This window comes from Nicotiana tabacum, chromosome 3 (assembly GCF_000715075.1).
Source record: "Nicotiana tabacum cultivar K326 chromosome 3, ASM71507v2, whole genome shotgun sequence".
NCBI classification, from domain to species: Eukaryota; Viridiplantae; Streptophyta; class Magnoliopsida; order Solanales; family Solanaceae; genus Nicotiana; species Nicotiana tabacum.
In genome coordinates, this window is record NC_134082.1 from 143,384,265 (window position 1) to 143,406,173 (window position 21,909).

Genomic DNA, 21,909 nt, shown 5'->3' on the forward strand with positions numbered 1-21,909 from the left:
CAGAGGTGCTGAGCCGCAGAAGCGGAAGAGTCATCGCAGAAGCAGAAAGTGGAGATGCCAGCAGGGACCGCAGAAGCGGGAGCTTACCGCAGAAGCGGCACCGCATCTGCGTAAGGTTAACCGCAGGTGCGAAAGCTGGGTTTTAAGTGAAATATCGCAGATGCGACCACGTACTCACAGAAGTGGGACTGCAGGTGCGGTCCCAAAGCCGCAGAAGTGGATTAACTAGGCAGAATATATAAATAGTTGCCTTCACAAAATTTGAGTTATTTTCACCTCTTTTCAAATGGGAAGAAGCCTTGGGGAGCATTTTCAAGGGAGATTGTTAGAGGAATTCATTGGGTATGGTCTTTGGTCCCTAAACTCATTATTGGAGTGATTTTTATCATTATAAACATGAAAGTTTAAGGAAAATCAGTGGTAATTTGGGGGTGAGGGCTTGATTAATTAGAGACCTTTGAGTGATGATTTGAGGGATCATTTGAGGTCCGATTTTGGTACTTTTGGTATGACTGAACTCGTGAGAGTGTGAGGATTCTAGAAATATAAATTTTACCCGATTCCGAGACATGTGACCGAGGGGCATTTTGGTCATTTTACCTAATTTCGCGTATTAGCTTAGAATTTAATTGTAGAATTAGTTACTTGAAGTGTTATTTACATTATGCAATTGAATTGAATAGATTTGGGCCATTTAGAGTTGAGTACTCGTGGCAAGAACATGGTTTCGGGTTGATTTTGAGCTGGTTCGAGGTAAGTGGCTTGCCTAACCTTGTATGGAAGACATTCCCCTTAGGATTTGGTATTTGTGGTAATTGAAATGCCTTGTACGTGAGGTGACGAGTACGTAATTGTGCTAATTATTGAAAATCTTATTTTCACTAAAGTAGCTTTAATTGTGTTTTCCTTTACTGCTTATTCTACTTGAAATGTAAGCATGCTGTTAGCTTAGAGAAGCATGTTTAATTGCCTTATTGCTTGAACTGACTTATTTGTATTATGTGAAGCATGTTAGATTAGAATTACTTGTTTTACTTTGGTACGAAATTGAGTTTAATTGAGTATTCTTTGTGTTATTGCTGTGTGTTTTACTTTGGGACTATGGGACGACATCCCGGGAGATCCCCTGTACGTATTTTATGATTTGAGCTGAGCTGCGGGATACTGAGAGATCCCCAGACGTATATTGAGGATACCAAGAGATCCCTAGAATGTTTTGAGGATACCAAGAGATCCTCGGGATACCAAGAGATCCCTAGTATATATTGAGGATACCAAGAGATCCTCGGGATACCAAGAGATCCCTGGCATTTATTGAGGGTACTAAGAGATCCTCGGGATACTGAGAGATCCCCGGTTATTATCTTTGTGAAGAGTGGTATTCCTGGTGATTGTTTTTTTTGCCTCTGTTTCAGTTGTAGTTATCCTTATTATCATGTATTAATTCTTATTTTTATCTTTCAACTGTACTGCTTTATCTTATACTGTTTCACCTTATATTTTATTTAATCTCAGTAGGGCCCTAACCTCACTCGTCACTACCCGACCGAGGTTAGGCTTGACACTTACTGAGTATTGCTGGGGTGTACTCATGCCCTTTCTGTTCATGTTTTTCATGTGCTAATCCAGGTACCTCCACTCAGACTTATCACGCTTGAAACGAGGCGCTTGTAGAGACTCCGAGGTATATCTGCCGCGTTCGCAGACCGAAGAGTCCCTTTCTACTCTCCATTTTAAGTATTAGCCCTTCTGTATTTTCTTTCCGTTGTTAGATATTCTAGAGTAAGATACTTGTAGACATTCAAAGGCTTGTGATCATTAGATTCCGGGTTTTGGGAAAAGTATTTAGCTTTTGAGAGTTGATATTGTGTATACCAAGCGACATTTTAAATTACTATTTTATTTCGCTACTTCGGTTTTAAATGATTTCTTTCGCAAATTGGTTTATTTTCCGCATTGTTAGGCTGACCTAGTTGTAGGGACTAGGTGCCATCACGATGGTTCACGGAGGGCGAACCAAGGTCTTGACAAGTTGGTATCAGAGCTCTAGGTTCATAGGAGTCATGAATCAGAAGCCGATTTATTAGAGTCTCGCTGATCAGTACGCAGACATCTGTACTTATCTACAAGAGGCTACGTCATTGTTAGGAAAATTCCACTTCATTTGATTTCCTTGTTGTGCGAGATTTTTGACATCACAATTCTAAACCTCTGTCTTCCATTCTCTCACAGATGGTGAGGACACGTGCCACCAGAGATGATCAGACACCCATGCCCCCTGCGAGAGCCATCAGAGGTCGGGGCCAGGGTAGAGGCTGAGGACGCGCACGCAGTGCAGCTAGAGCACCCACGCGAGCTTCCACCGATGTACAACCAGCAGTCCCAGCCGGAGTCTAGGCACCTGCCACGCCTACTGCTACTACTACTCCAGCACTTCAGGAGACTCTGGCACAGTTCATGATCATGTACACCACTTTGGCTCAGGCAGTGTTGCTCCCCTTGCTGTAGCTACATCTCAGGCTGGGGTAGGAGCACAGACTCCTGCCACCCATACTCCTGAGCAGCGAGTGCATGTGGATCAGGTTCCCGAGGTTATTCTTGTACTGCCTGCAGCCCTAGGTTAGCCTGAGGACAGGGCAGCAATTTCAGAGGATGAGCAACGGAGACTTGAGAGATTCAAGAAGTATGATCCTCTTGTATTTAGTGGGTTAGCCTCAGATAATGCCTTGGAATTTCTGGAGGAATGTCACGGTATCCTCCATACTGTGGGTATATCAGGATTGAGTGGGGTTTCTTTCACTGCCTTCCAGCTTCGAGGAGCCGCCTATAAGTGGTGGCACACCTATGAGTTAGACAGTCCGGATGAGGCAACTTCACTGACTTGGACTCGGTTTTTAGATATGTTCCTGAAGGAGTTCGTTCCTTAGAGCCTCAAAGACGCATGGCACACAGAGTTTGGGAATTTGCGCTAGGGTGCTATGACTGTCTCGGAGTATGCTGTCTGTTACACCAGTTTGGTTAGACATGCCCCAACCTTGGTTTCTACTATTCGCGGGAGGGTTCGTCGGTTTATTGAGGGGCGTATTCCCAGCATCAGGTCTAGCATTGATCGAGAGTTAGAGATGAATATTTCTTATCAACAGGTGGTGAGAATTGCTAGGAGGATTGAGGGTATGCATTCTTGGGAGAGAGAGGAGAGGGAGGTCAATAGGTCTCGAGAGTCGGGCCATTATTCTGGTGCCTCTGCCCCAGCTGTAGGTCGTCATGGTAGGGGTTATATGAGTTGCCCTGTTCATTCAGCTCTTCTAGCAGTCAGTGGTATTCCATCTCCTTCTAGGCCTCAGAAGCCTTATTATGTACCTCCGGTATCTAGCGCGCCTCCTGCGCGGGGTGCTTTTAGAGGTCAGTCCAGCAGACCTGGCCCGAGCCAGTCACAACCGCCACGTCCTCCCAAAGCTTGTTTTGAGTGTAGTGACACACGTCATGTGGTGAGGGATTTCCCTAGACTTGGGAGGAGTGCACCTCCACAGACTTCTCAGCCACAGCATGCCCCACAAAGTTCTAAAGCTATGGTTACAACTCTAGTTGTTACTCCACCTGCTCATCCAGCTAGAGGTGGAGGTCGGGGAGGTAGAGGTCGCCCTAGAGGCGGAGGCCAGGCCCGATACTATGCCATTACTGCCCGTACTGAGGCTGTTGCCTCCGATTCTATCATCAAAGGTATTATACTAGTTTGTCACAGAGATGCATCAGTTCTATTCCATCTAGGCTCCACTTACTCTTATGTGTCCTCTTAATTTGCTCCGCATTTGGGTGTACCTCGGGATTCTTTGAGTTCCCCTGTTTATGTTTCTACTCTTGTGGGAGATTCCCTTGTTGTGGACCGCGTTTATCGGTCGTGTTTGGTTGCTCTTAGTGGTTTTGAGACCAGAGCCGATTTATTGTTACTCAGCATGATAGATTTTGATATTATCTTGGGCATAGACTGGTTGTATCCCCATTATGCTATTCTTGATTGTCACGCCAAAATCGTGATACTGGCTATGCCAGGTGTACTGCATGTTGAGTGGAGGGGTACCTTAGATCACATTCCCAGTAGAGTTATTTTTTTCCTTAAGGCTCAGCGAATGGTTAAGAAGGGGTGCGACGCGTATTTAGCTTATGTGAGAAATGTCAGTGTTGATACCCCTTCAGTTGATTCAATCCCAGTCGTACGGGATTTTCCTGATGTGTTTCCAGCTGATCTTCCGGGCATGACGCCTGATAAAGATATTGATTTTGGCATTGATCTGTTGCCGGTTACTTAGCTCATTTCTATTCCTCCATATCGTATGGCTCCTCCTGAGTTGAAGGGGTTGAAGGATCAATTACAGGAATTGCTTGATAAGGGTTTTATTAGGCCCAGTGTATCACCTTGGGGTGCTCCTGTCTTGTTTGTGAAGAAAAAAGATGGTTCTATGCGTATGTGTATTGATTATCGCCAGATGAACAAAGTTACAATGAAGAACCGTTATCCTTTGCCTCATATTGATGATCTATTTGACCAGCTTCAGGGCGCACGGGTGTTTTCTCAGATTGACTTGTGCTCAGGTTACCATCAGTTGAAGATTCGAGAGCCAGATATCCCGAAGACTGCTTTCAGGACTAGGTATGGTCATTACGAGTTCCTTGTTATGTCATTTGGGCTGACCAATGCCCCAGCAACCTTTATGCATTTGATGCATAATGTGTTTCGGCCGTATCTTGACTCGTTTGTCATTGTCTTTATTGATGATATTCTGGTATATTCCTGGAGTCGGGAAGATCATGAGCAGCACCTGAGGACAGTGCTATAGACCTTGAGAGAAAAGAAGTTATATGCTAAGTTCTCAAAATGTTAGTTTTGGTTGGATTGCGTGGCATTCTTAGGCCACGTGGTGTCGAGTAAGGTTATTCAGGTGGATCCGAAGAAAATAGAGGTAGCGCAGAGTTGGCCCAGACCATCCTCAGTTACAAAGATCCGCAGTTTTCTTGGTTTGACGAGTTATTACCGTTGTTTTGTGGAGGGGTTTTTGTCGATTACAACCCCTATGACCAGACTGACCCAGAAGGGTGCTCCGTTCCAGTGGATGGAAGAGTGTGAGACGAGCTTTCAGAAGCTCTAGACAGCTTTGACTACAACCCCAATTTTGATATTGCCTATATGTTTGGGGTGTTACACTGTCTATTGTGATGCCTCGATGATTGGCTTTAGAGCGATTTTGATGCAGGACGGTAGTGCATTGCCTACGCGTCCAGACAGTTGAAGGTTCACGAGAAGAATTATTCGGTCCACAACCTTGAGTTAACTGCCATTGTTCACGCCCTGAAAATCTGGTGTCATTATTTGTATGAGGTTCCTTGTGATATTTATACTGATCATCGGAGCTTGCAGCACCTGTTCAAGCAAAAGGATCTATACTTGCGCCAGTGTAGGTGGTTAGAGTTGCTGAAGGACTATGATATCACTATTTTGTATCACTCGGGCAAGGACAATGTGGTGGCCGATGCCTTGAGTCGTCGGGCAGAGAGTTTGGGGAGTTTGTCTTATTTACCAGCATTGGAGAGGCCTATGGCGATGGATGTTCAGGCCTTAGCCAGCTCGTTTGTGAGATTGGATCTTTCGGAGCCCAGTCGGGTTCTAGCTTGCGTGGTTTCTTGGTCTTCCTTATTTGATCGTATCAGGGAGCGTCAGTATGATGACCCTCATTTGCTTGTCCTCAAGGACAAGGTTCAGCATGATGATGGCAGATATGTGACCATTGGTGATGACGGGGTATTAAGGATGCAAGGTTGGATTTGTGTACCCAATGTTGATGGGCTTTGAGAGTTGATTCTAGAGGAGGCCCCTAGTTCGCGGTATTCCATTTATCCGGGTGCCGTAAAAATGTATTAGGATTTGAGGCAGCACGATTGGTGGAGGCAGATGAAGAAAGATATAGTTGGATTTGTAGCTCGTTGCCTCAATTGTCAGCAGGTGAAGTATGAGCACCAGAAACCGGGAGGGTTGCTTTAGTAGATAGAGATTCTGGAGTGGAAGTGGGAGAAGATCACCATGGACTTTGTAGTTGGGTTCCAATGGACTTTGAGAAAGTTCTATGCTATTTGGGTGATTATGGATCGGCTGACCAAGTCCGCACACTTCATTTCTGTGTGTACTACTTATTCTTCGGAGCGGTTGGCAGAGATTTATATCCGGGAGATTGTTCTTCTGCATGGTATTCCAATTTCCATCATTTCAGATAGAGGTAGTCAGTTCACATCTACTAAGGTCTAAAATACAACGAAATTTCTGTAAATGTACTAAATACAGTCTAATAACATCAAAGGGAGAAAAGCAGTGTTGCGGACGTCGGGCAGCTACCTTGCTAAACTCTAAAGACTCTGCCTCTAATCAACCAATACCCACTATCGGGTGCAGAAATACCTGAATCTTCACACAAGGTGCAGGGAGTAAAGTGAGTACTACAACTCAGTGAGTAATAATCATAACTAAAGACTGAGTGATAGGAAATCACGAAAAGTACATCAACATGCTGTATAGAAGTAGTACAAAACCAGTAAGAAAGCAATGAAGCTGTGAAATCTCTTAAAGCATCTGAGCTCAGTTTAAACTTCTTTAAAAATGACTTTTCAACAGTTAAGCAATTGAATGCAAAGCAATTAGAACAGATAAGCACAGAAAATCCACCCCTCGGGTACAAATACGCAATTAAACAGGTAAATAACAGACAAATAAGATAGGTAAGCACATAAAGGATTGCCCCTCGGGCACAATATCAACAATACCGGCCCCACGGGCTATATCTCACATCACAATGGGTACCCGCGCTCACTGGGGGTGTACAGACTCCTAGAGGGGCCCTTTTCGGCCTAAGCGCAATATCAAGCCATCTCGTGACATCATCACTAGGCTCTCGACCTTATATTAACTAGCGACCTCATGGCGTACATATCTCAGGCCCTCGGCCTCATAATCATAATCAGTGTAGCACCGCTACGGCATATAGCCCGACCCAAAAGTATCCTCACAGCACAGGCCTTCGGCCCAAAATATTATTTGAAATATCATTTGATATATTAAAACAGAGTAAATATGGCTGGGTTATGAAAATAGTGAAATATAGCATGACTGAGTTCAAGTATAAAGTCAAGACAGTGAGGAAATATCAATAAAATCCTTTAAGGGTTCAAATAGTTGGCACGAAGCCCAAATATGGCATTCAACCTAAAACATTATGATAGCAAATAGATTTTTTAGTCAAATACGCGGTAAAATAGTCATTCGGGACGGACTTAGTCACAATCCCCAATAGTGCACGACCTCACGCTCGTCATCTAGCGTGTGCCTCACCTCAATATAGCACAATGATGTGCAATCCGAGGTTTCATACCCTTAGTACATCATTTACAATCATTACTCACCTTGATCCGGTCCAAACTCTAGCCCGCGATGCCTTTGCCCTCACGAACCGACCTCTGAATGCTCCAAATCTAGCCACAATCAGTACATAACCATTAAAATATGCTAAGGGAACAAAACCCACTCGAAAATATCCAATTTATATCAAAAATCCTAAAATTGCTCAAACCTAGCCCCCGGGCCTACGTCTCAGAATCCGGCAAAATTAACATCAATAGAATCCTCATCCTCCCACGAATCTATACATATCAAGAACATCAAAATCAGGCCTCAAATGGCCCCTCATATCCCCACTCAAAGATCTCTTAATCTCAAGCCCTAATTACCCACTTTTGCACTGATTTCCCCATAGATTTCAAGCTTACAATGTTAAAATTCATCATAGAAACAAGTTTAGGGTCAGAAAATCTTACTTCCATGAAACCTTCTTGAATTCCCTCTTCAATTAGCTTTCCAAAGCCTTCTCCCGAATGAAATATGGTGAAAACCCACTCAAAATTGAGAAGGGAACCTTTTATACTTTCTGACCCAGGCATTTTCGCACCTACGGTCCATTTTCCGCTTCTGCGACCAAATCCACCGTATCTGTGGTTTTCATTAAATTGCCTATTTCTGCATCTGCGGTTAAATACTCGCACCTGCGCTACCGCAGGCGCGCCCGCGACACCGCTTCTGCTGTTCCTGAATGACTTCACATTGGCCGCATCTGCAACTACCTTACTCTTCTGCGATCATCGCACCTGTGGTCTCCCAACCGCAGGTGCGGTTATGACAGAACCAAATGCTTCAACTGCAAAACTTAATTCCAAATCCTTCTGGTACCCATCCGAAATCACCTCGAGGCCCCCCGGGACCTCAACCAAAAGCACAAACATATCCTATAACCTTATTCAAACTTGTTCCAACTTTCGGAACGCTCAAAACAATATTAAAACACCAAAATCACATCAAATTCAAGCCTAGGATTCCAAAATCTTCCGAATTTCACTTTTGATCAAAAGCCCAATCAAACCACGTCCGAATGACCTGAAATTTTGCACACACATCCCAAATGTCACAACAGAACTATTACAACTTTCGGAATTCCATTCCGACCTCTATATCAAAATCTCACTTATCAACCGGAAAACGCCAAAATCTCAATTTCGCCAATTCAAGCCAAAACCTTCCACGGATTTCCAAAATGCATTCCGATCACGCTCCTAAGTCCCAAATCACCTAACATAGCTAACCAAATCATAAAAATTCTGATTCGCGATCATATACCAACCAGTCAAATCTTGGTCAAACCTTTCAAATTTCAAGCTTCAAACTGAGAACTGTTATTCCAAATTCATTCTGATTACCCTGAAAACCAAAACCAACGATTTACATAAGTCATAATACATTACACGGGGCAAGTCATGCTAGAGAACTGGCAAGCAAAGTGCAAAAGTTCAAAACGACCGGTTGGGTCGTTACATCCTCCCCCACTTAAACATACGTTCGTGCGCGAACGTGCCCAACTTCCTCTACGCGAACGTGGAGCCTCCCTCGCGAACGCGATGCACAACAAACCCAGCCCTTCGCGAACGCGAAGGCTAAAATCTCAGCCTCACCAGCTAACCCATCAGGAACGTGACGGCTTACTCGCAAACATGAAGGTTATTTCTCTGCAACACTAAACAACAGTTTTCTGCACTTTTTCAAAGTATGAAATGGTCCGATTGACCACCCAAAACTCACCCGAGGCCCCCGGGACCTCAACCAATGATGCCAAAATATCCCATAACATCATTCGAACTTGTTCCAACCTTCGGAACGCTCAAAACAACATCAAAACACCAAAATCGCATCGGATTCAAGCCTAAGAATTTCAAAATCTACTAAATTACGCTTTTGGTAAAAAACCCAACCAAACCACGTCCGGATGACTTGAAATTTTGCACACACATCCCAAATGGCACAACGAAACTACTGCAACTCCAGGATCTCCATTCTGACCCCTATATCAAAATCTCGCCTATCAACCGAAAAATGCCAAAAATCCAATTTCGCCAATTCAAGCCTAAATCTACTCCGGACCTCCAAAACACATTCCGATCATGCTCCTAAGTCCCAAATTACCTCCCAACGCTATCCGAACCATCGGAACTCACATCCGAGCCCTCTAACACATAAGTCAACATCCGGTTGACTTTTCCAACTTAAGCTTCCTCAAAAGAGACTAAGTGTCTCAAACCTTCTCAAAACCTTTTCGAACCCGATCCAACCAACCTGATTACATATAGAACCGATAAACAAAGTAATAAGAAGCAGAAATGGGGGAAACAGAGCGATAAATCATTAGACGACTGGCCGGGTCGTCACATCCTCCCTATCTTAAACAAACGTTCGTCCTCTAACGAGTCAAGAAACATACCTAAAGCCTCAAACAGGTGAGGATATCTGCTCTGCATCTCCCGCTTTGTCTCCCAGGTAGCCTCTTCTACGGGCCGACCTCTCCACTGCACTTTCACTGAAGCTATATCCTTTGTTCTCAACTTTTGAACCTGACGCTCTAAAATAGCTGCTGGATCCACATCATAAGTCAAATCACCATCCAACTGAACAGTGTTGAAATACAGAACATGAGACGGGTCCCCAATATACTTCCGAAGCATAGAAACATGAAATACCGGATGCACACTCGACAAGCTAGGTGGCAAGGCAAGCTCATAAGCCACTTCCCCAATCCTTCGAAGCACCTCAAAAGGCCCAATGAACCAATGACTCAATTTACCCTTCTTCCCAAACCTCATAACACCCTTCATGGGTGAAACCTTCAACAAAACCTTCTCACCAACCATGTAGGACACATCCCGAACCTTCCTATCAGCATAACTCTTTTGCCTCGACTGCGCTATACGAAGCCTCTCCTGAATTACCTTCACCTTTTCTAAAGCATCCTACACCAAGTCTGTCCCCAATAGCCTAGCCTCACCCGGCTCAAATCAACCAACTAGAGATCTACACCGCCTCTCATACAAAGCCTCATATGGAGCCATCTGAATACTCGACTGGTTGCTGTTGTTATATGCAGACTCTGCAAGCAGTAGAAACTGATCCCATGAACCTCCAAAATCAATGACACAAGTACGCAACATGTCCTCCAATATCTGAATAGTGCGCTAGGACTGCCCGTCCGTATGAGGGTGAAAAGTCGTGCTCAACTTAACCCGAGTACCAAACTCTCGCTGCACCGACCTCCAAAACTGTGAAGTGAACTGAGTGCCCCTATCTGAAATGATGAAAACTGGGACACCATGCAAATGAACAATCTCTTGGATATAGATCTCTGCCAACTGCTCTGAAGAATAGGTAGTACACACAGGAATGAAGTGCACAGACTTGGTCAGCCGATCCACAATCACCCAAATAGCATCAAACTTCAGCAAAGTCCATGGGAGCCCAACTACAAAGTCCATGGTGATCCACTCCCACTTCCACTCTGGAATATCCATCCGCTGAAGCAAGCCACCCGATCTCTGATGTTCATATTTCACCTTCTGACAATTTAGACACCAAGCCACAAATCCCACAATGTCTTTCTTCATTCTTCTCCACCAATCATGCTGTCTCAGATCCTGATACATCTTCACGGCACCCGGATGAATGGAATACCGCGAGCTATGGGCCTCTTCTAGAATCACCTCCCGAAGCCTATCTACATTGGGAACACATATCCGGCCATGTGTCCTCAACACCCCATCATCACCAATGGTCACATCTCTAGCATCATCGTGCTGAACTTTGTCCTTAAGGACAAGCAAATGAGGATCATCATACTGGCGTTCTCTGATGCGATCATATAGGGAAGACCAAGAAATCACACAAACCAATACTCGATTGGGCTCCGAAATATCTAACCTCACGAACCGATTGGCTAAGGCCTGAATATCAACCACAAGTGGTCTCTCCCCAACTAGAATATATGACAAACTCCCCATACTTACCGCCTTTCGGCTCAAAGCATCGGCCACCACACTGGCCTTCCCAGGGTGGTACAGTATAGTGATATCATAATCCTTTAGCAACTCCAACCATCTCCGCTACCCTAAATTGAGATCCTTCTGTTTGAACAAGTGCTGGAGGCTACGATGATCAGTAAACACCTCAGAAGACACACCATACAAGTAATGCCTCCAAATCTTCAGCGCGTGAACAATGACAACCAACTCCAAATCATGAACGGGGTAGTTCTTCTCATAGGGCTTCAACTGACGAGAAGCATAAACAATAACTTTACCCTCCTGCATCAATACACAACCAATACCAACTCTTGAAGCATCACAATACACGGTATATGAACTTGAAGCTGCTGGCAAAACTAACACTAGAGCCATGATCAAGGTTGTCTTAATCTTCTGAAATCTCTCCTCACACTCATCCGACCATACAAATGAAGAACCTTTCTTGGTCAACTTGGTCAAGGGCGATGCGATAGATGAGAATTCCTGAATAAACTGGTGATAATAACCCGTCAAACCAAGAAAGCTGCAAATCTCTGTGGTTGAGGACGGTCTGAGCCAACTCTGAACCACCTCTATCTTCTTTGGATCAACCTGAATACCCTCGCTGGACACCACGTGCCCCAAGAAAGCCACTAAAATGAGCCAAAACTCACACTTGGAGAATTTTGCATAAAGCTTCTCCTCCCTCAATCTCTGCAACACAACTCTCAAATGCTCTGCGTGCTCCTCTTCAATACGCGAATACACCAGAATATCATCAATGAAGACTATGACAAACGAGTCGAGATAAGGCCGGAACATGCTGTTTATCAAATGAACGAACGCTACTGGGGCATTGGTCAGCCCAAAAGACATCACCAAGAACTCATAATGATCATATCGGGTCCTGAAAGTTGTCTTAAAAATATTCGAGTCCCTAATCTTCAACTAGTGATAACCTGAACGAAGATCAATCTTGGAGAACGCTCTCGCTCCCTGAAGCTGGTCGAATAAATCATCAATGTGAGGCAAAGGATACTTGTTCTTAACTGTTACTTTGTTCAACTGCCTATAATCAATGCACATCCTCATAGTGCCATCCTTCTTCTTCATAAATAGAACTGGCGCACCCCAAGGTGACACACTAGGCCGAATGAACCCCTTATCAAGGAGTTCCTGAAACTGCTCCTTTAACTCTTTCAACTCCACTAGTGCCATATGATACGACAGAATAGAGATAGACTGAGTGCTCGGCACCAGGTCAATACCAAAATCAATATCCCTGGCAGGTGGCATGCCCGATAGGTCTGCAGGAAATACATCGGTAAACTCCCTCACAACTGGAACATAATCAATACTGGGAGTTCTGCACCGACATCTCTCACAAAGGCTAGATACGAAAGACAATCCTTCCCAACCATACGCTGGGCCTTCAAGAATGAGATTACCTTACTGGGAACATAATCAGTCAAACCTCGCCACTCAATCCGTGGCACACCCGGTATAGCCAATGTCACTATCTTAGCATGATAGTCCAGAATAGCACGATATGGAGATAGCCAATCCATGCCCAAAATAACATCAAAATCTACCATACACAATAATAAAAGATCCACTCGGGTCTCCAGACCCCTAATAGTCACCACATACGACCGGTACACATGGTCTACAACAACAGTATCGCCCACTGGGGTAGATACATGAACAGGTGAAACAAAAGACTTACGGGGCGTATCCAAATAACAAGCAAAGTATGATGACACATAAGAAAAGGTGGAATCAGAATCAAATAATACAAAGGCATCTCTGTGGTAGATTGAAACAATACCTGTAATAATAACATTGGGTCTAGTTGGAAGTGTATTGAAACAGGCCTGACCGCCACCTGATCGACCTCGCCCTCTAGGGCGACCCTAGATGACTAACCTCCACCCCTAGCTGGGTGGGTGGGCGGTGATGAAGTAACTGGTGCTGAAGCCGATGGCTGGCTCTTCTACTGAGATGAACTTGCAAGACGATGAGGACACTGCCTCCACATATGACCCATCTCTCCATACTCATAACAACTCCCAAGTGCTGGAGACAGGGATTGAAGGGAACCCCTGCACCGGAATGACTAGCAAATGCCCCTGGCATAGAAGAGCCCAAAATGGATGGAGCACGAGACAAACTCTAAGCTAGAAGGGTAAGTGATGATTGGACCTGATGAGAACCGTGAGAACCATGACCCGATGACGCCCCACGATAACCTGGGTGAGCTGGCTTAGCATGTCTAAATAGACGGCCTCTACCGTGCTAAAACTGACCTCTCGAATGAGCTCCACTATAACTACCAGATCCTCGAGGCCTCTTGGCCTCCCTCTCCTCTCGCTCCTGGCGACGAACTGACTCAATCTCCCGAGCAATGTCTACAACTCCTCGAAAGTAGCACCAGTCACCCTCTCTCTGGTAATGAGAATACGAAGCTGATAAGTGAGGCCATCAACAAACCTCCTAATACTCTCTTTATCTATCGAAACCAACCAAATCGCATGACGAGATAACTCAGAGAACCTCATCTCATACCGCGTCACAGTTATCTCTCCCTGACGTAACCACTCGAACTGCCTATGTAGCTTCTCTCTGTGAGACTGCGGCACATACTTCTCCAAAAAGAGAACGGAGAACTGCTGCCAGGTAAGGGGTACTGCACCAACAGGCCTACACCTGTCAAAAGCCTCCCACCAAGTGAAGGCAGCTCCAGAAAACTGATAAGTAGTGAAAGTGACCCCACTGGTCTCTAGAATACCCATTGTATGAAGCATCCTCTGACATTTATCAAAGAAACCCTGGGCATCCTCGCCCTCTGCATTACTAAAAGTCGGAGGCTGAAGTCTAAGAAACCTCTCCAACCTATGTTGTTTGTCCTCTGGCATGGCAGGAACTAAATAGTCTTGAGCAGTTGCTACTGGCTGGGCTAGATGTGCCCCCAGTATTTGAAGACCCTGCACGACCTGCTCAAGTGTGCGAGCGGCGGGAGTCTGAGTGCCTCCCTCGGCCTGAGAAGTGGCTGCGGCTGTAGTAACTGAGACTGCCTGAGCTAGGCCAGTGCAAACTGATAGAATCTAAGCCAAGGCCTCCTGAAGACCCGGAATCATGATAGGCACAGCTGGTGCCTGAGCTAGTGCTGCTAATGTATCCACAACTGGGACCTGATCCTGAACTAGGGTGGCTGGTAGATCTGCATGTTCTCCCTTAGCTGTTGTGCGAGCCACACCCCTACGCCTATCGCGACCACGACCGCATCCTCGGCCTCTAGTGGCCACAACTAGTGGCACTGGTGGTCGTCCATCCTGAGTGGTAGCATGTGTCCTCACCATCTGTGAGAGAGTAGAATAACAGAAGTTTAGTACTTGGATCAACAAATTCGTGTGACAAGAATTTCAAGAATATGAAGTTTTTCCTAAAGGTTTTGCAGCCTCTCGAGGATAAATATAGACGTCTCTGTATCAATCCGTGAGACTCTGCTAAACCTGCTCATGACTCGTGAGACCTATGTAACCTAGGCTCTGATACCAACTTGTTCATAATCTAAGTAATAAATCTAAGTCTTAATCATAATCATAAATCCCAAAATAAGGTAAATAATACAGTTTGCGGAAAAGGACATAGCCCGACATCGGGGTGTCACCAGCCATGAGCATCTATAATAATACTACAAGTCTGAACGAGTATACTCCATTATTATATAACTAAAATAGAAGGAAATAAGATATATGGAGAAGCACTAGGATGCAAAAATCTTCGGGTAGCTCCCTAGTGAATCTCCGGAATCTGCTGGACAACTCTCAACCCTCACAAGCAGGACCAGATGCGCCTGAATCTGCACACGGGGTGCAGGGAGTAAAGTGAGTACTCCAACTCAGTGAGTAATAGTAATAAATGCAGACTGAGTAATAAGAAAACACGCAAAGGCACGTCAACATGCTATAAAGAAGCAGTAAAAACCAGTAAAAACAATGAAGCAATAAAAATATGTGAAGTCACTTTAGCTCAGTTTAAACTTCTTAAAAATGCCTTTTTAACAATTAAGCAAGTAAGTGATCGGCAAATAGGAAAGATAAACACATAAAGAACCGCCCCTCGGCACAATGTCAACAAAAATCCGCCCCTCGGGCAATATCATAAACAACACCAGCCCCTCGGGCTATATCTCACATCACAATGGGTACTCGCACTCACTGGGGGTGTGCAGACTCCTGGAGGGTCCCCTTACGGCCCAAGAGCAATATCAAGTCATCTCGTGGCATAATCACATAGGCTCTCGACCTCATATCAACAAGCCACCTCGTGGCGTACAAATCTCAGGCCCTCGGCCTCATAATCATAACCAGTGTTTCCTTACAACATAGGCCCTCGACCTTACTCAGTCAGAATCTCACAAGCCACTCGGGCAACAGTAAAACATGATGCTCAGCCCAAAATATCATTTTAAGTGTTAAAGTGGAGTAAACATGGCTGAGTTATGAAAATAGTAGAATATAGCATGTCTGAGTACAAGTATAAAGTCAAAACAGTGAGGAAATATCAGTAAAAATCCCCCAAGGATCCAAATAGTTGGAACGAGGCCCAAATATGGCATTCAGCCCAAAACATGATAATAGCAAATAGTTTTCAATCAAATACGTGGTAAAATAGTCATACGGGATGGACTAAGTCACAATCCCCAATGGTGCACGACCCCACACTCGTCATCTAGCGTGTGTGTCAACTCAATATAGCTCAAAGATGTGCAAATCCAGGATTTCATACCCTCTGGACAACATTTACAATCATTACTCACCTCTACCCTGTCTAAATCTCTAGCTCGCGATGCCTTTGCCCCTCGAATAGGCCTCTGAATGCTCCAAATCTAACCAAAATCAGTGTAAAACTATCAAAATATGCTAAGGGACAAAGCCCACTCGAAAAAAACCAAATTACAACACAAATCTCGAAATTGACCAAACCCGACCCCCGGGCCCACGTCTCGAATTTCGATAAAAATTACATCAATAGACTCCTTATCACTCCCCGAGTTTATTCATACAAAAAGCATCAAAATCCAACCACAAACGACCCCTCAAATCCTAAATTCTAGGCCTCCAATTACAAACTCTAGTTCTTCAATATTAGGCTTAAATTCCATGATTAATTAGGTTGAATTCACAATAGAATCGAGTATTAAGTCCATAAATCTTACCTCCAAGTGTTTCCCCTTGAATCCCTCTTCAATCCTCTTCAAAAAGCTCCAAAATAGCTCAAAAATGGTGGAAGTTAACCCCAAAATCGCGGACAAGATGACTAGTTAAACATTCTGCCCAGGCCTCAATTCCTTCTTCGCGAACGCGGTCAATGCCTCGCGTTCGCGAAGCACAATCTAAATTTGACCAGATTTTCTCTTACGCGAACGCGTCCAGTTCCTCGCGAATGCGATGGTTCCTCGCCTAACCTTCGCGAACGCACTTCCCTTCTCACGAACGCGATGAACAAATCAACCTCAAACCCAGCTGCCCAACTTCCTCTACGCGAACGCGGAGCCTCTCTTGCGAACGCGATGCACAACAACCCCATCCCTTTGCGAATGCGGAGCCTTCCTTGCGAACGCGAAGGCTAAAATCTCAGCCTCACCAGCTAACCCTTCGCAAACGCAAGGGCCTACTCACGAACGCGAAGGTCATTTCTCTGCAACACTGAACAACAGTTTTCTGCACTTTTCCAAAACATTAAATGGTCCGATTGACCACCCGAAACTCACCCGAGGCCCCCAAAACCTCAACCAATCATGCCAACATATCCCATAACATCATTCGAACTTGTTCCAACCTTCTGAATTCTTAAAACAATATCAAAACACTAAATTCGCATCGGATTCATGCCTAAGAATTCCAAAATCTTCAAAATTACGCTTTTGATAAATAATAAACCAACCAAACCACGTCCGAATGATATTAAATTTTGCACACACATCCCTAATGACACAATGGAACTACTACAACTCTTGGAACTCCATTCCGACCCCTATATCAAAATCTCTTCTATCAACCGGAAAAGGCCAAAAATTCAATTTCGCCAATTCAAGCCTAAATCTACTCCGGACCTCCAAAATACATTCCGATCACACTCCTAAGTCCCAAATTACCTCCCGAAGCTATCCGAACCATTGGAACTCACATCTAATCCCTCTAACACATATGTCAACATTCGATTGACTTTTCCAACTTAAGCTTCCTCAAAAGAGACCAAGTGTCTCAAACCTTCTCAAAACCTTTCCAAACCTGAGCCAACCAATCTGATCACATATAGAACCGATAAACAAAGAAATAAGAAGCAGAAATGTAGAAAATGGAGCGGTAACTCATGAGACTACTAGCCGAGTTGTCACAGTTTGATTGTTATGTATTCACCAGAAAAGATTCAAATTTTTGTGCCAAAGAAATAATCTGTTGCGTTAGTGTATTTAAAGCATCAACCTGATTTACCATAGCAGCCTTTTTAATGATTACACGCTCAGATAGCCATTGGATAGCATTCTCAAAAATTTCATTCAACAATTGCAATGCTTCCTCTGTGGTTTTTCCCATTACAGAACCTCCTGCAGCTGCATCTATCACATTTCTAGTAGAGGCTTTTAATCCGTGATAGAAAATGTACAATTGCATTTGTTTAGGAATGTCATGGTGGGGGCATTTTCTTAACATTGCTTTTAATCTTTCCCAAGCTTGATAAACTGACTCAGTGTCAGTCTGCAAGAAATTAGATATGTCATGTCTTAACTTTGTTGTTGTAGCAGGGGAAAAATATTTGTTTAAAAATTTTCGAGTCATCTGGTCCCATGTCGTAATGGACCCTAGAGGCAGACTTCGCAACCAAGTCTTGACATCTCCTTTTAAAGAAAAAGGAAATAGCCTTAACTTGATAGCTTTAGGAGGTACTCCATTGTACTTAGCAGTTTCTGTAAGTTCTAGAAAATCAATTAAATGACTGTGTGGGTCTTCACTTGTATCACCAGTGAAGATACAAGATTGTTTAATTGTCTGAATCAGGCCGGTCCTAATTTCAAAGTTGTTGACTGCCATTGGTGGCTTCCTAACACTAGATTCATAGTTGAAGCGATCAAGTCTAACATAATCCCTAAGGATTCTGTTTGCTGGCCTTGGCGCCACTTCATCAAATTGCTCCTCTACATGGACTGGTGGTAGGATCTCAAGTGGGTTAATGTCCTCTGCTTGCCGATTTTTCATTTTTTTACAAGCTGCTCCTTGAGAAGACGATGTTTGTTCTTTCCTGCGCGATCGAAGATATCTTTCAATTCCAGGATCGTAATTAGCCAATTCTTTTGTAGAAGAACGGGTCATAAACTACTTAAAATTTTGAAAGTAAAAAAAACATTAATTTCTAGTGTAGTACTAGTAATTAATAACTAAACGAAAGTATATTTCAAAGATAATATAGATAGTTAGTGAGAAAAATAAATACCACAATATTATAGATAATAATTCTAGTAATTAATCTAATAAAAAAATAAAAATAAATATAAAACAATAAAACTAACAAGTAAGCGTCACTAGTAATGATAGGAATTGAGATAGTATAGTATTATTATTAACTAATAACGAATTGAGATAGTATAGTATTATTAATTATAAACAAAAGTTGTAGTAGTGAATAATAGTGATAAGAATAACATTGTAGAAGTACTACTACTACTACTATTATATTATAAAAATAATAATAGATAAACAATGATAGGAAAATAATAATATGTAGCAACAAACTATATTGAAAAATAAAAATAAAAACGTCGAAGTACTAGCAATGAGAAAAAAAATGATACAACAGGTGATAATACTAATAATAATTATACTAAATATAATGAAGGAAAGCTAATGATAGCAATAATAGGAAGAAGCACTAATATGTTTTTTGTTCTTTTTAAAGTGTTATTACAAAAAGAAAACGATAATATTAATATGATAGTAGTATTTATAGTACTACTTAGTAATTAGTGATGATAGTAATAGATAAATAATAATAATAAGGTCTCAAATTAGCAAAAAAATATTTAATCTAAAGTAGATGTATGCCAATCCCCGGCAACAGCGCCAAAAATTTGACGAAGCCAATGTGTATAGGATTTTTCTACTCGTGCTTTGTCAAATTCTAGTATAATTTATGATATCGTCCCAGAGAGATTGGAACATCTATGCTTGAGAGAATCAACGTGATAAAAAGTGAGTGAGGTCTAAAGCTTGTTAATTACTTAAACAAAAACCAAGAACTTTCGGAAGATTTATAAATTAAAAGAGTTGGGAATTGATGAATTCACTTGATAATATATTAAAATAAAATCTCAATTTTTACAAGTATTTCTCTGCGGAATAATTGCTTATTGCTAATATAATTATATTTAGTTCACTAAGAAGTAGTCAATTAATAGCACTTCGTGAGGTTATGTGATTAATTGAGTTAAAACTATTGACGATTAGACTGAAATATTTTTCTTGCTTGAATTGTGCTTAGAGGTAGTAAAAACTTTGTGAGAATATTTTTAATAAAAAATCAATAATCTTGCCTACAACAATTCCTCCGTGAGAATTAAAACTAAGGCAAGCAAAATTACGAACTTGGAATAATAGTTTACTAAAAATTACTCTCACTCTATTATTTTATTATTGTTTATTATATATCAATTTTGCTTCGTGAGAATTACAAAATCAATATAAAAATAACTTAGAGATAAAAATATGTAGAAGTGATAATAATGATTAATTAAAACTATTATTACGGCATAGTACAAAGTATAAAAAAAAAGTTTCAAGTCAAGGATGTATTAACTGAGATAGTATTATAATATATATACCAAGCTTCATCAACTATCCCAACAAGAAAAGATTACTCCATTATGAAGTAAGAAAAAACTAATTTAAAAACAAATAACTTATGAAGAAATATTATTCTTTTAAAAGAAAGACAACTAATAGAAAATACTAAAGACAAAAGAAAGACCAAAGAGTCTAAAGACAAAAGAAAGACCAAAGAGTAGTTTTCTCCCATAAGACTCTTCTTTCTCACAATACAATATGAGTGCCTATTTATAGAAAATGTGTAGCAAAGGTGAGATGATGTTGCAACTTTAAGTCTTGATGTTGTGTGTAACGATCCGGCCGGTCGTTTTATAAATTTATGCCTTGATTCCCTATTAACAGCTTTCCCCGTGTTTGTTTCTGCTATTTTGATTTGCCGGGATGTTCGGTTTTGAGTTTCGGAGAGTTTTGGGACACTTAGTCCCTAAATGAGAGCTTAAGTTTTTAAAATTTGACCGTAGTCGGAACAGTGTGAATATGGCCTCGGAATGGAATTCCGATGATTCCGTTAGCTCCGTTGGGTGATTTTGGGCTTAGGGGTGTGTTCGGATTATGTTTTGGAGATCCGTAGCTAATTTAGGCCTGAAATGTCAAAAGTCGAATTTTGAAATTTCTTGTTCGATAGTGAGATTTTGATCCGAGGGTCGGAATGGAATACCAGAAGTTAGAATAGCTCCGTAGTGTTGAATGTGACGTGTGTGCAAAATTTCAGGTCATTCAGACGAGGTTTGATAGACTTTTTGATTGAAAGCGTAAATTGAGAGCTTTTGGAGTTCTTAGGCTTGAATCCATGGTTAATTCGATATTTCGATGTTGTTGATGTTTTGAGTATTGATATAAGTTTGAATAGTGGTATAGGACTTGTTCGTATTTTTGGTTGAGGTCCCAGGGACCTTGGGGTGATTTCAGAGGATTGTCGGAAGAATTGGAATTGGTTTGAAACAGCTGATGCTGCTGATCTTTGTCATAACCGCACCTGCGATTGGGTCCCACAGGTGCGGAGCCGCAGAAGCGGAAGAGTCATCGCAGAAGCAGAAAGTGGAGATGCCAGCAGGGACCGCAGAAGCGGGAGCTTACCGCAGAAGCGGCACCGCATCTGCGTAAGGTTAACCGCAGGTGCGAAAGCTGGGTTTTAAGTGAAATATCGCAGATGCGACCACGTACTCACAGAAGTGGGACTGCAGGTGCGGTCCCAAAGACGCAGAAGTGGATTAACTAGGCAGAATATATAAATAGTTGCCTTCACAAAATTTGAGTTATTTTCACCTCTTTCAAACGGGAAGAAGCCTTGGGGAGCATTTTCAAGGGAGATTGTCAGAGGAATTCATTGGGGTATGGTCTTTGGTCCCTAAACTCATTATTGGAGTGATTTTTATCATTATAAACATGAAAATTTAAGGAAAATCAGTGGTAATTTGGGGGTGAGGGCTTGATTAATTAGAGACCTTTGAGTGATGATTTGAGGGATCATTTGAGGTCCGATTTTGGTACTTTTGGTTTGACTGAACTCGTGAGAGTGTGAGGATTCTGGAAATGTAAATTTTACCCGATTCTGAGACATGTGACCGAGGGCCATTTTGGTCATTTTACCTAATTTCGCGTATTAGCTTAG

At 42.6% G+C, this 21,909-nt stretch overlaps 1 protein-coding gene and 1 non-coding gene across 2 annotated transcripts in view; one reads left to right on the forward strand and one right to left on the reverse strand.

Moving 5' to 3' along the window:
* LOC142177482 (uncharacterized) overlaps positions 1-21,909 on the reverse strand; it is a 54,709-nt gene that overhangs the window by 15,590 nt on the left and 17,210 nt on the right. Inside the window, exon 2 of the mRNA XM_075246379.1 lies at positions 17,913-18,791. Coding sequence (XP_075102480.1) covers positions 17,913-18,791 — 879 coding nt within the window. The remainder of the gene's footprint in view (positions 1-17,912; positions 18,792-21,909) is intronic.
* Positions 18,103-18,209, forward strand: LOC142179739 (small nucleolar RNA R71). The gene has a single exon (XR_012708276.1). It is a non-coding gene; the product is annotated as a small nucleolar RNA R71 (small nucleolar RNA).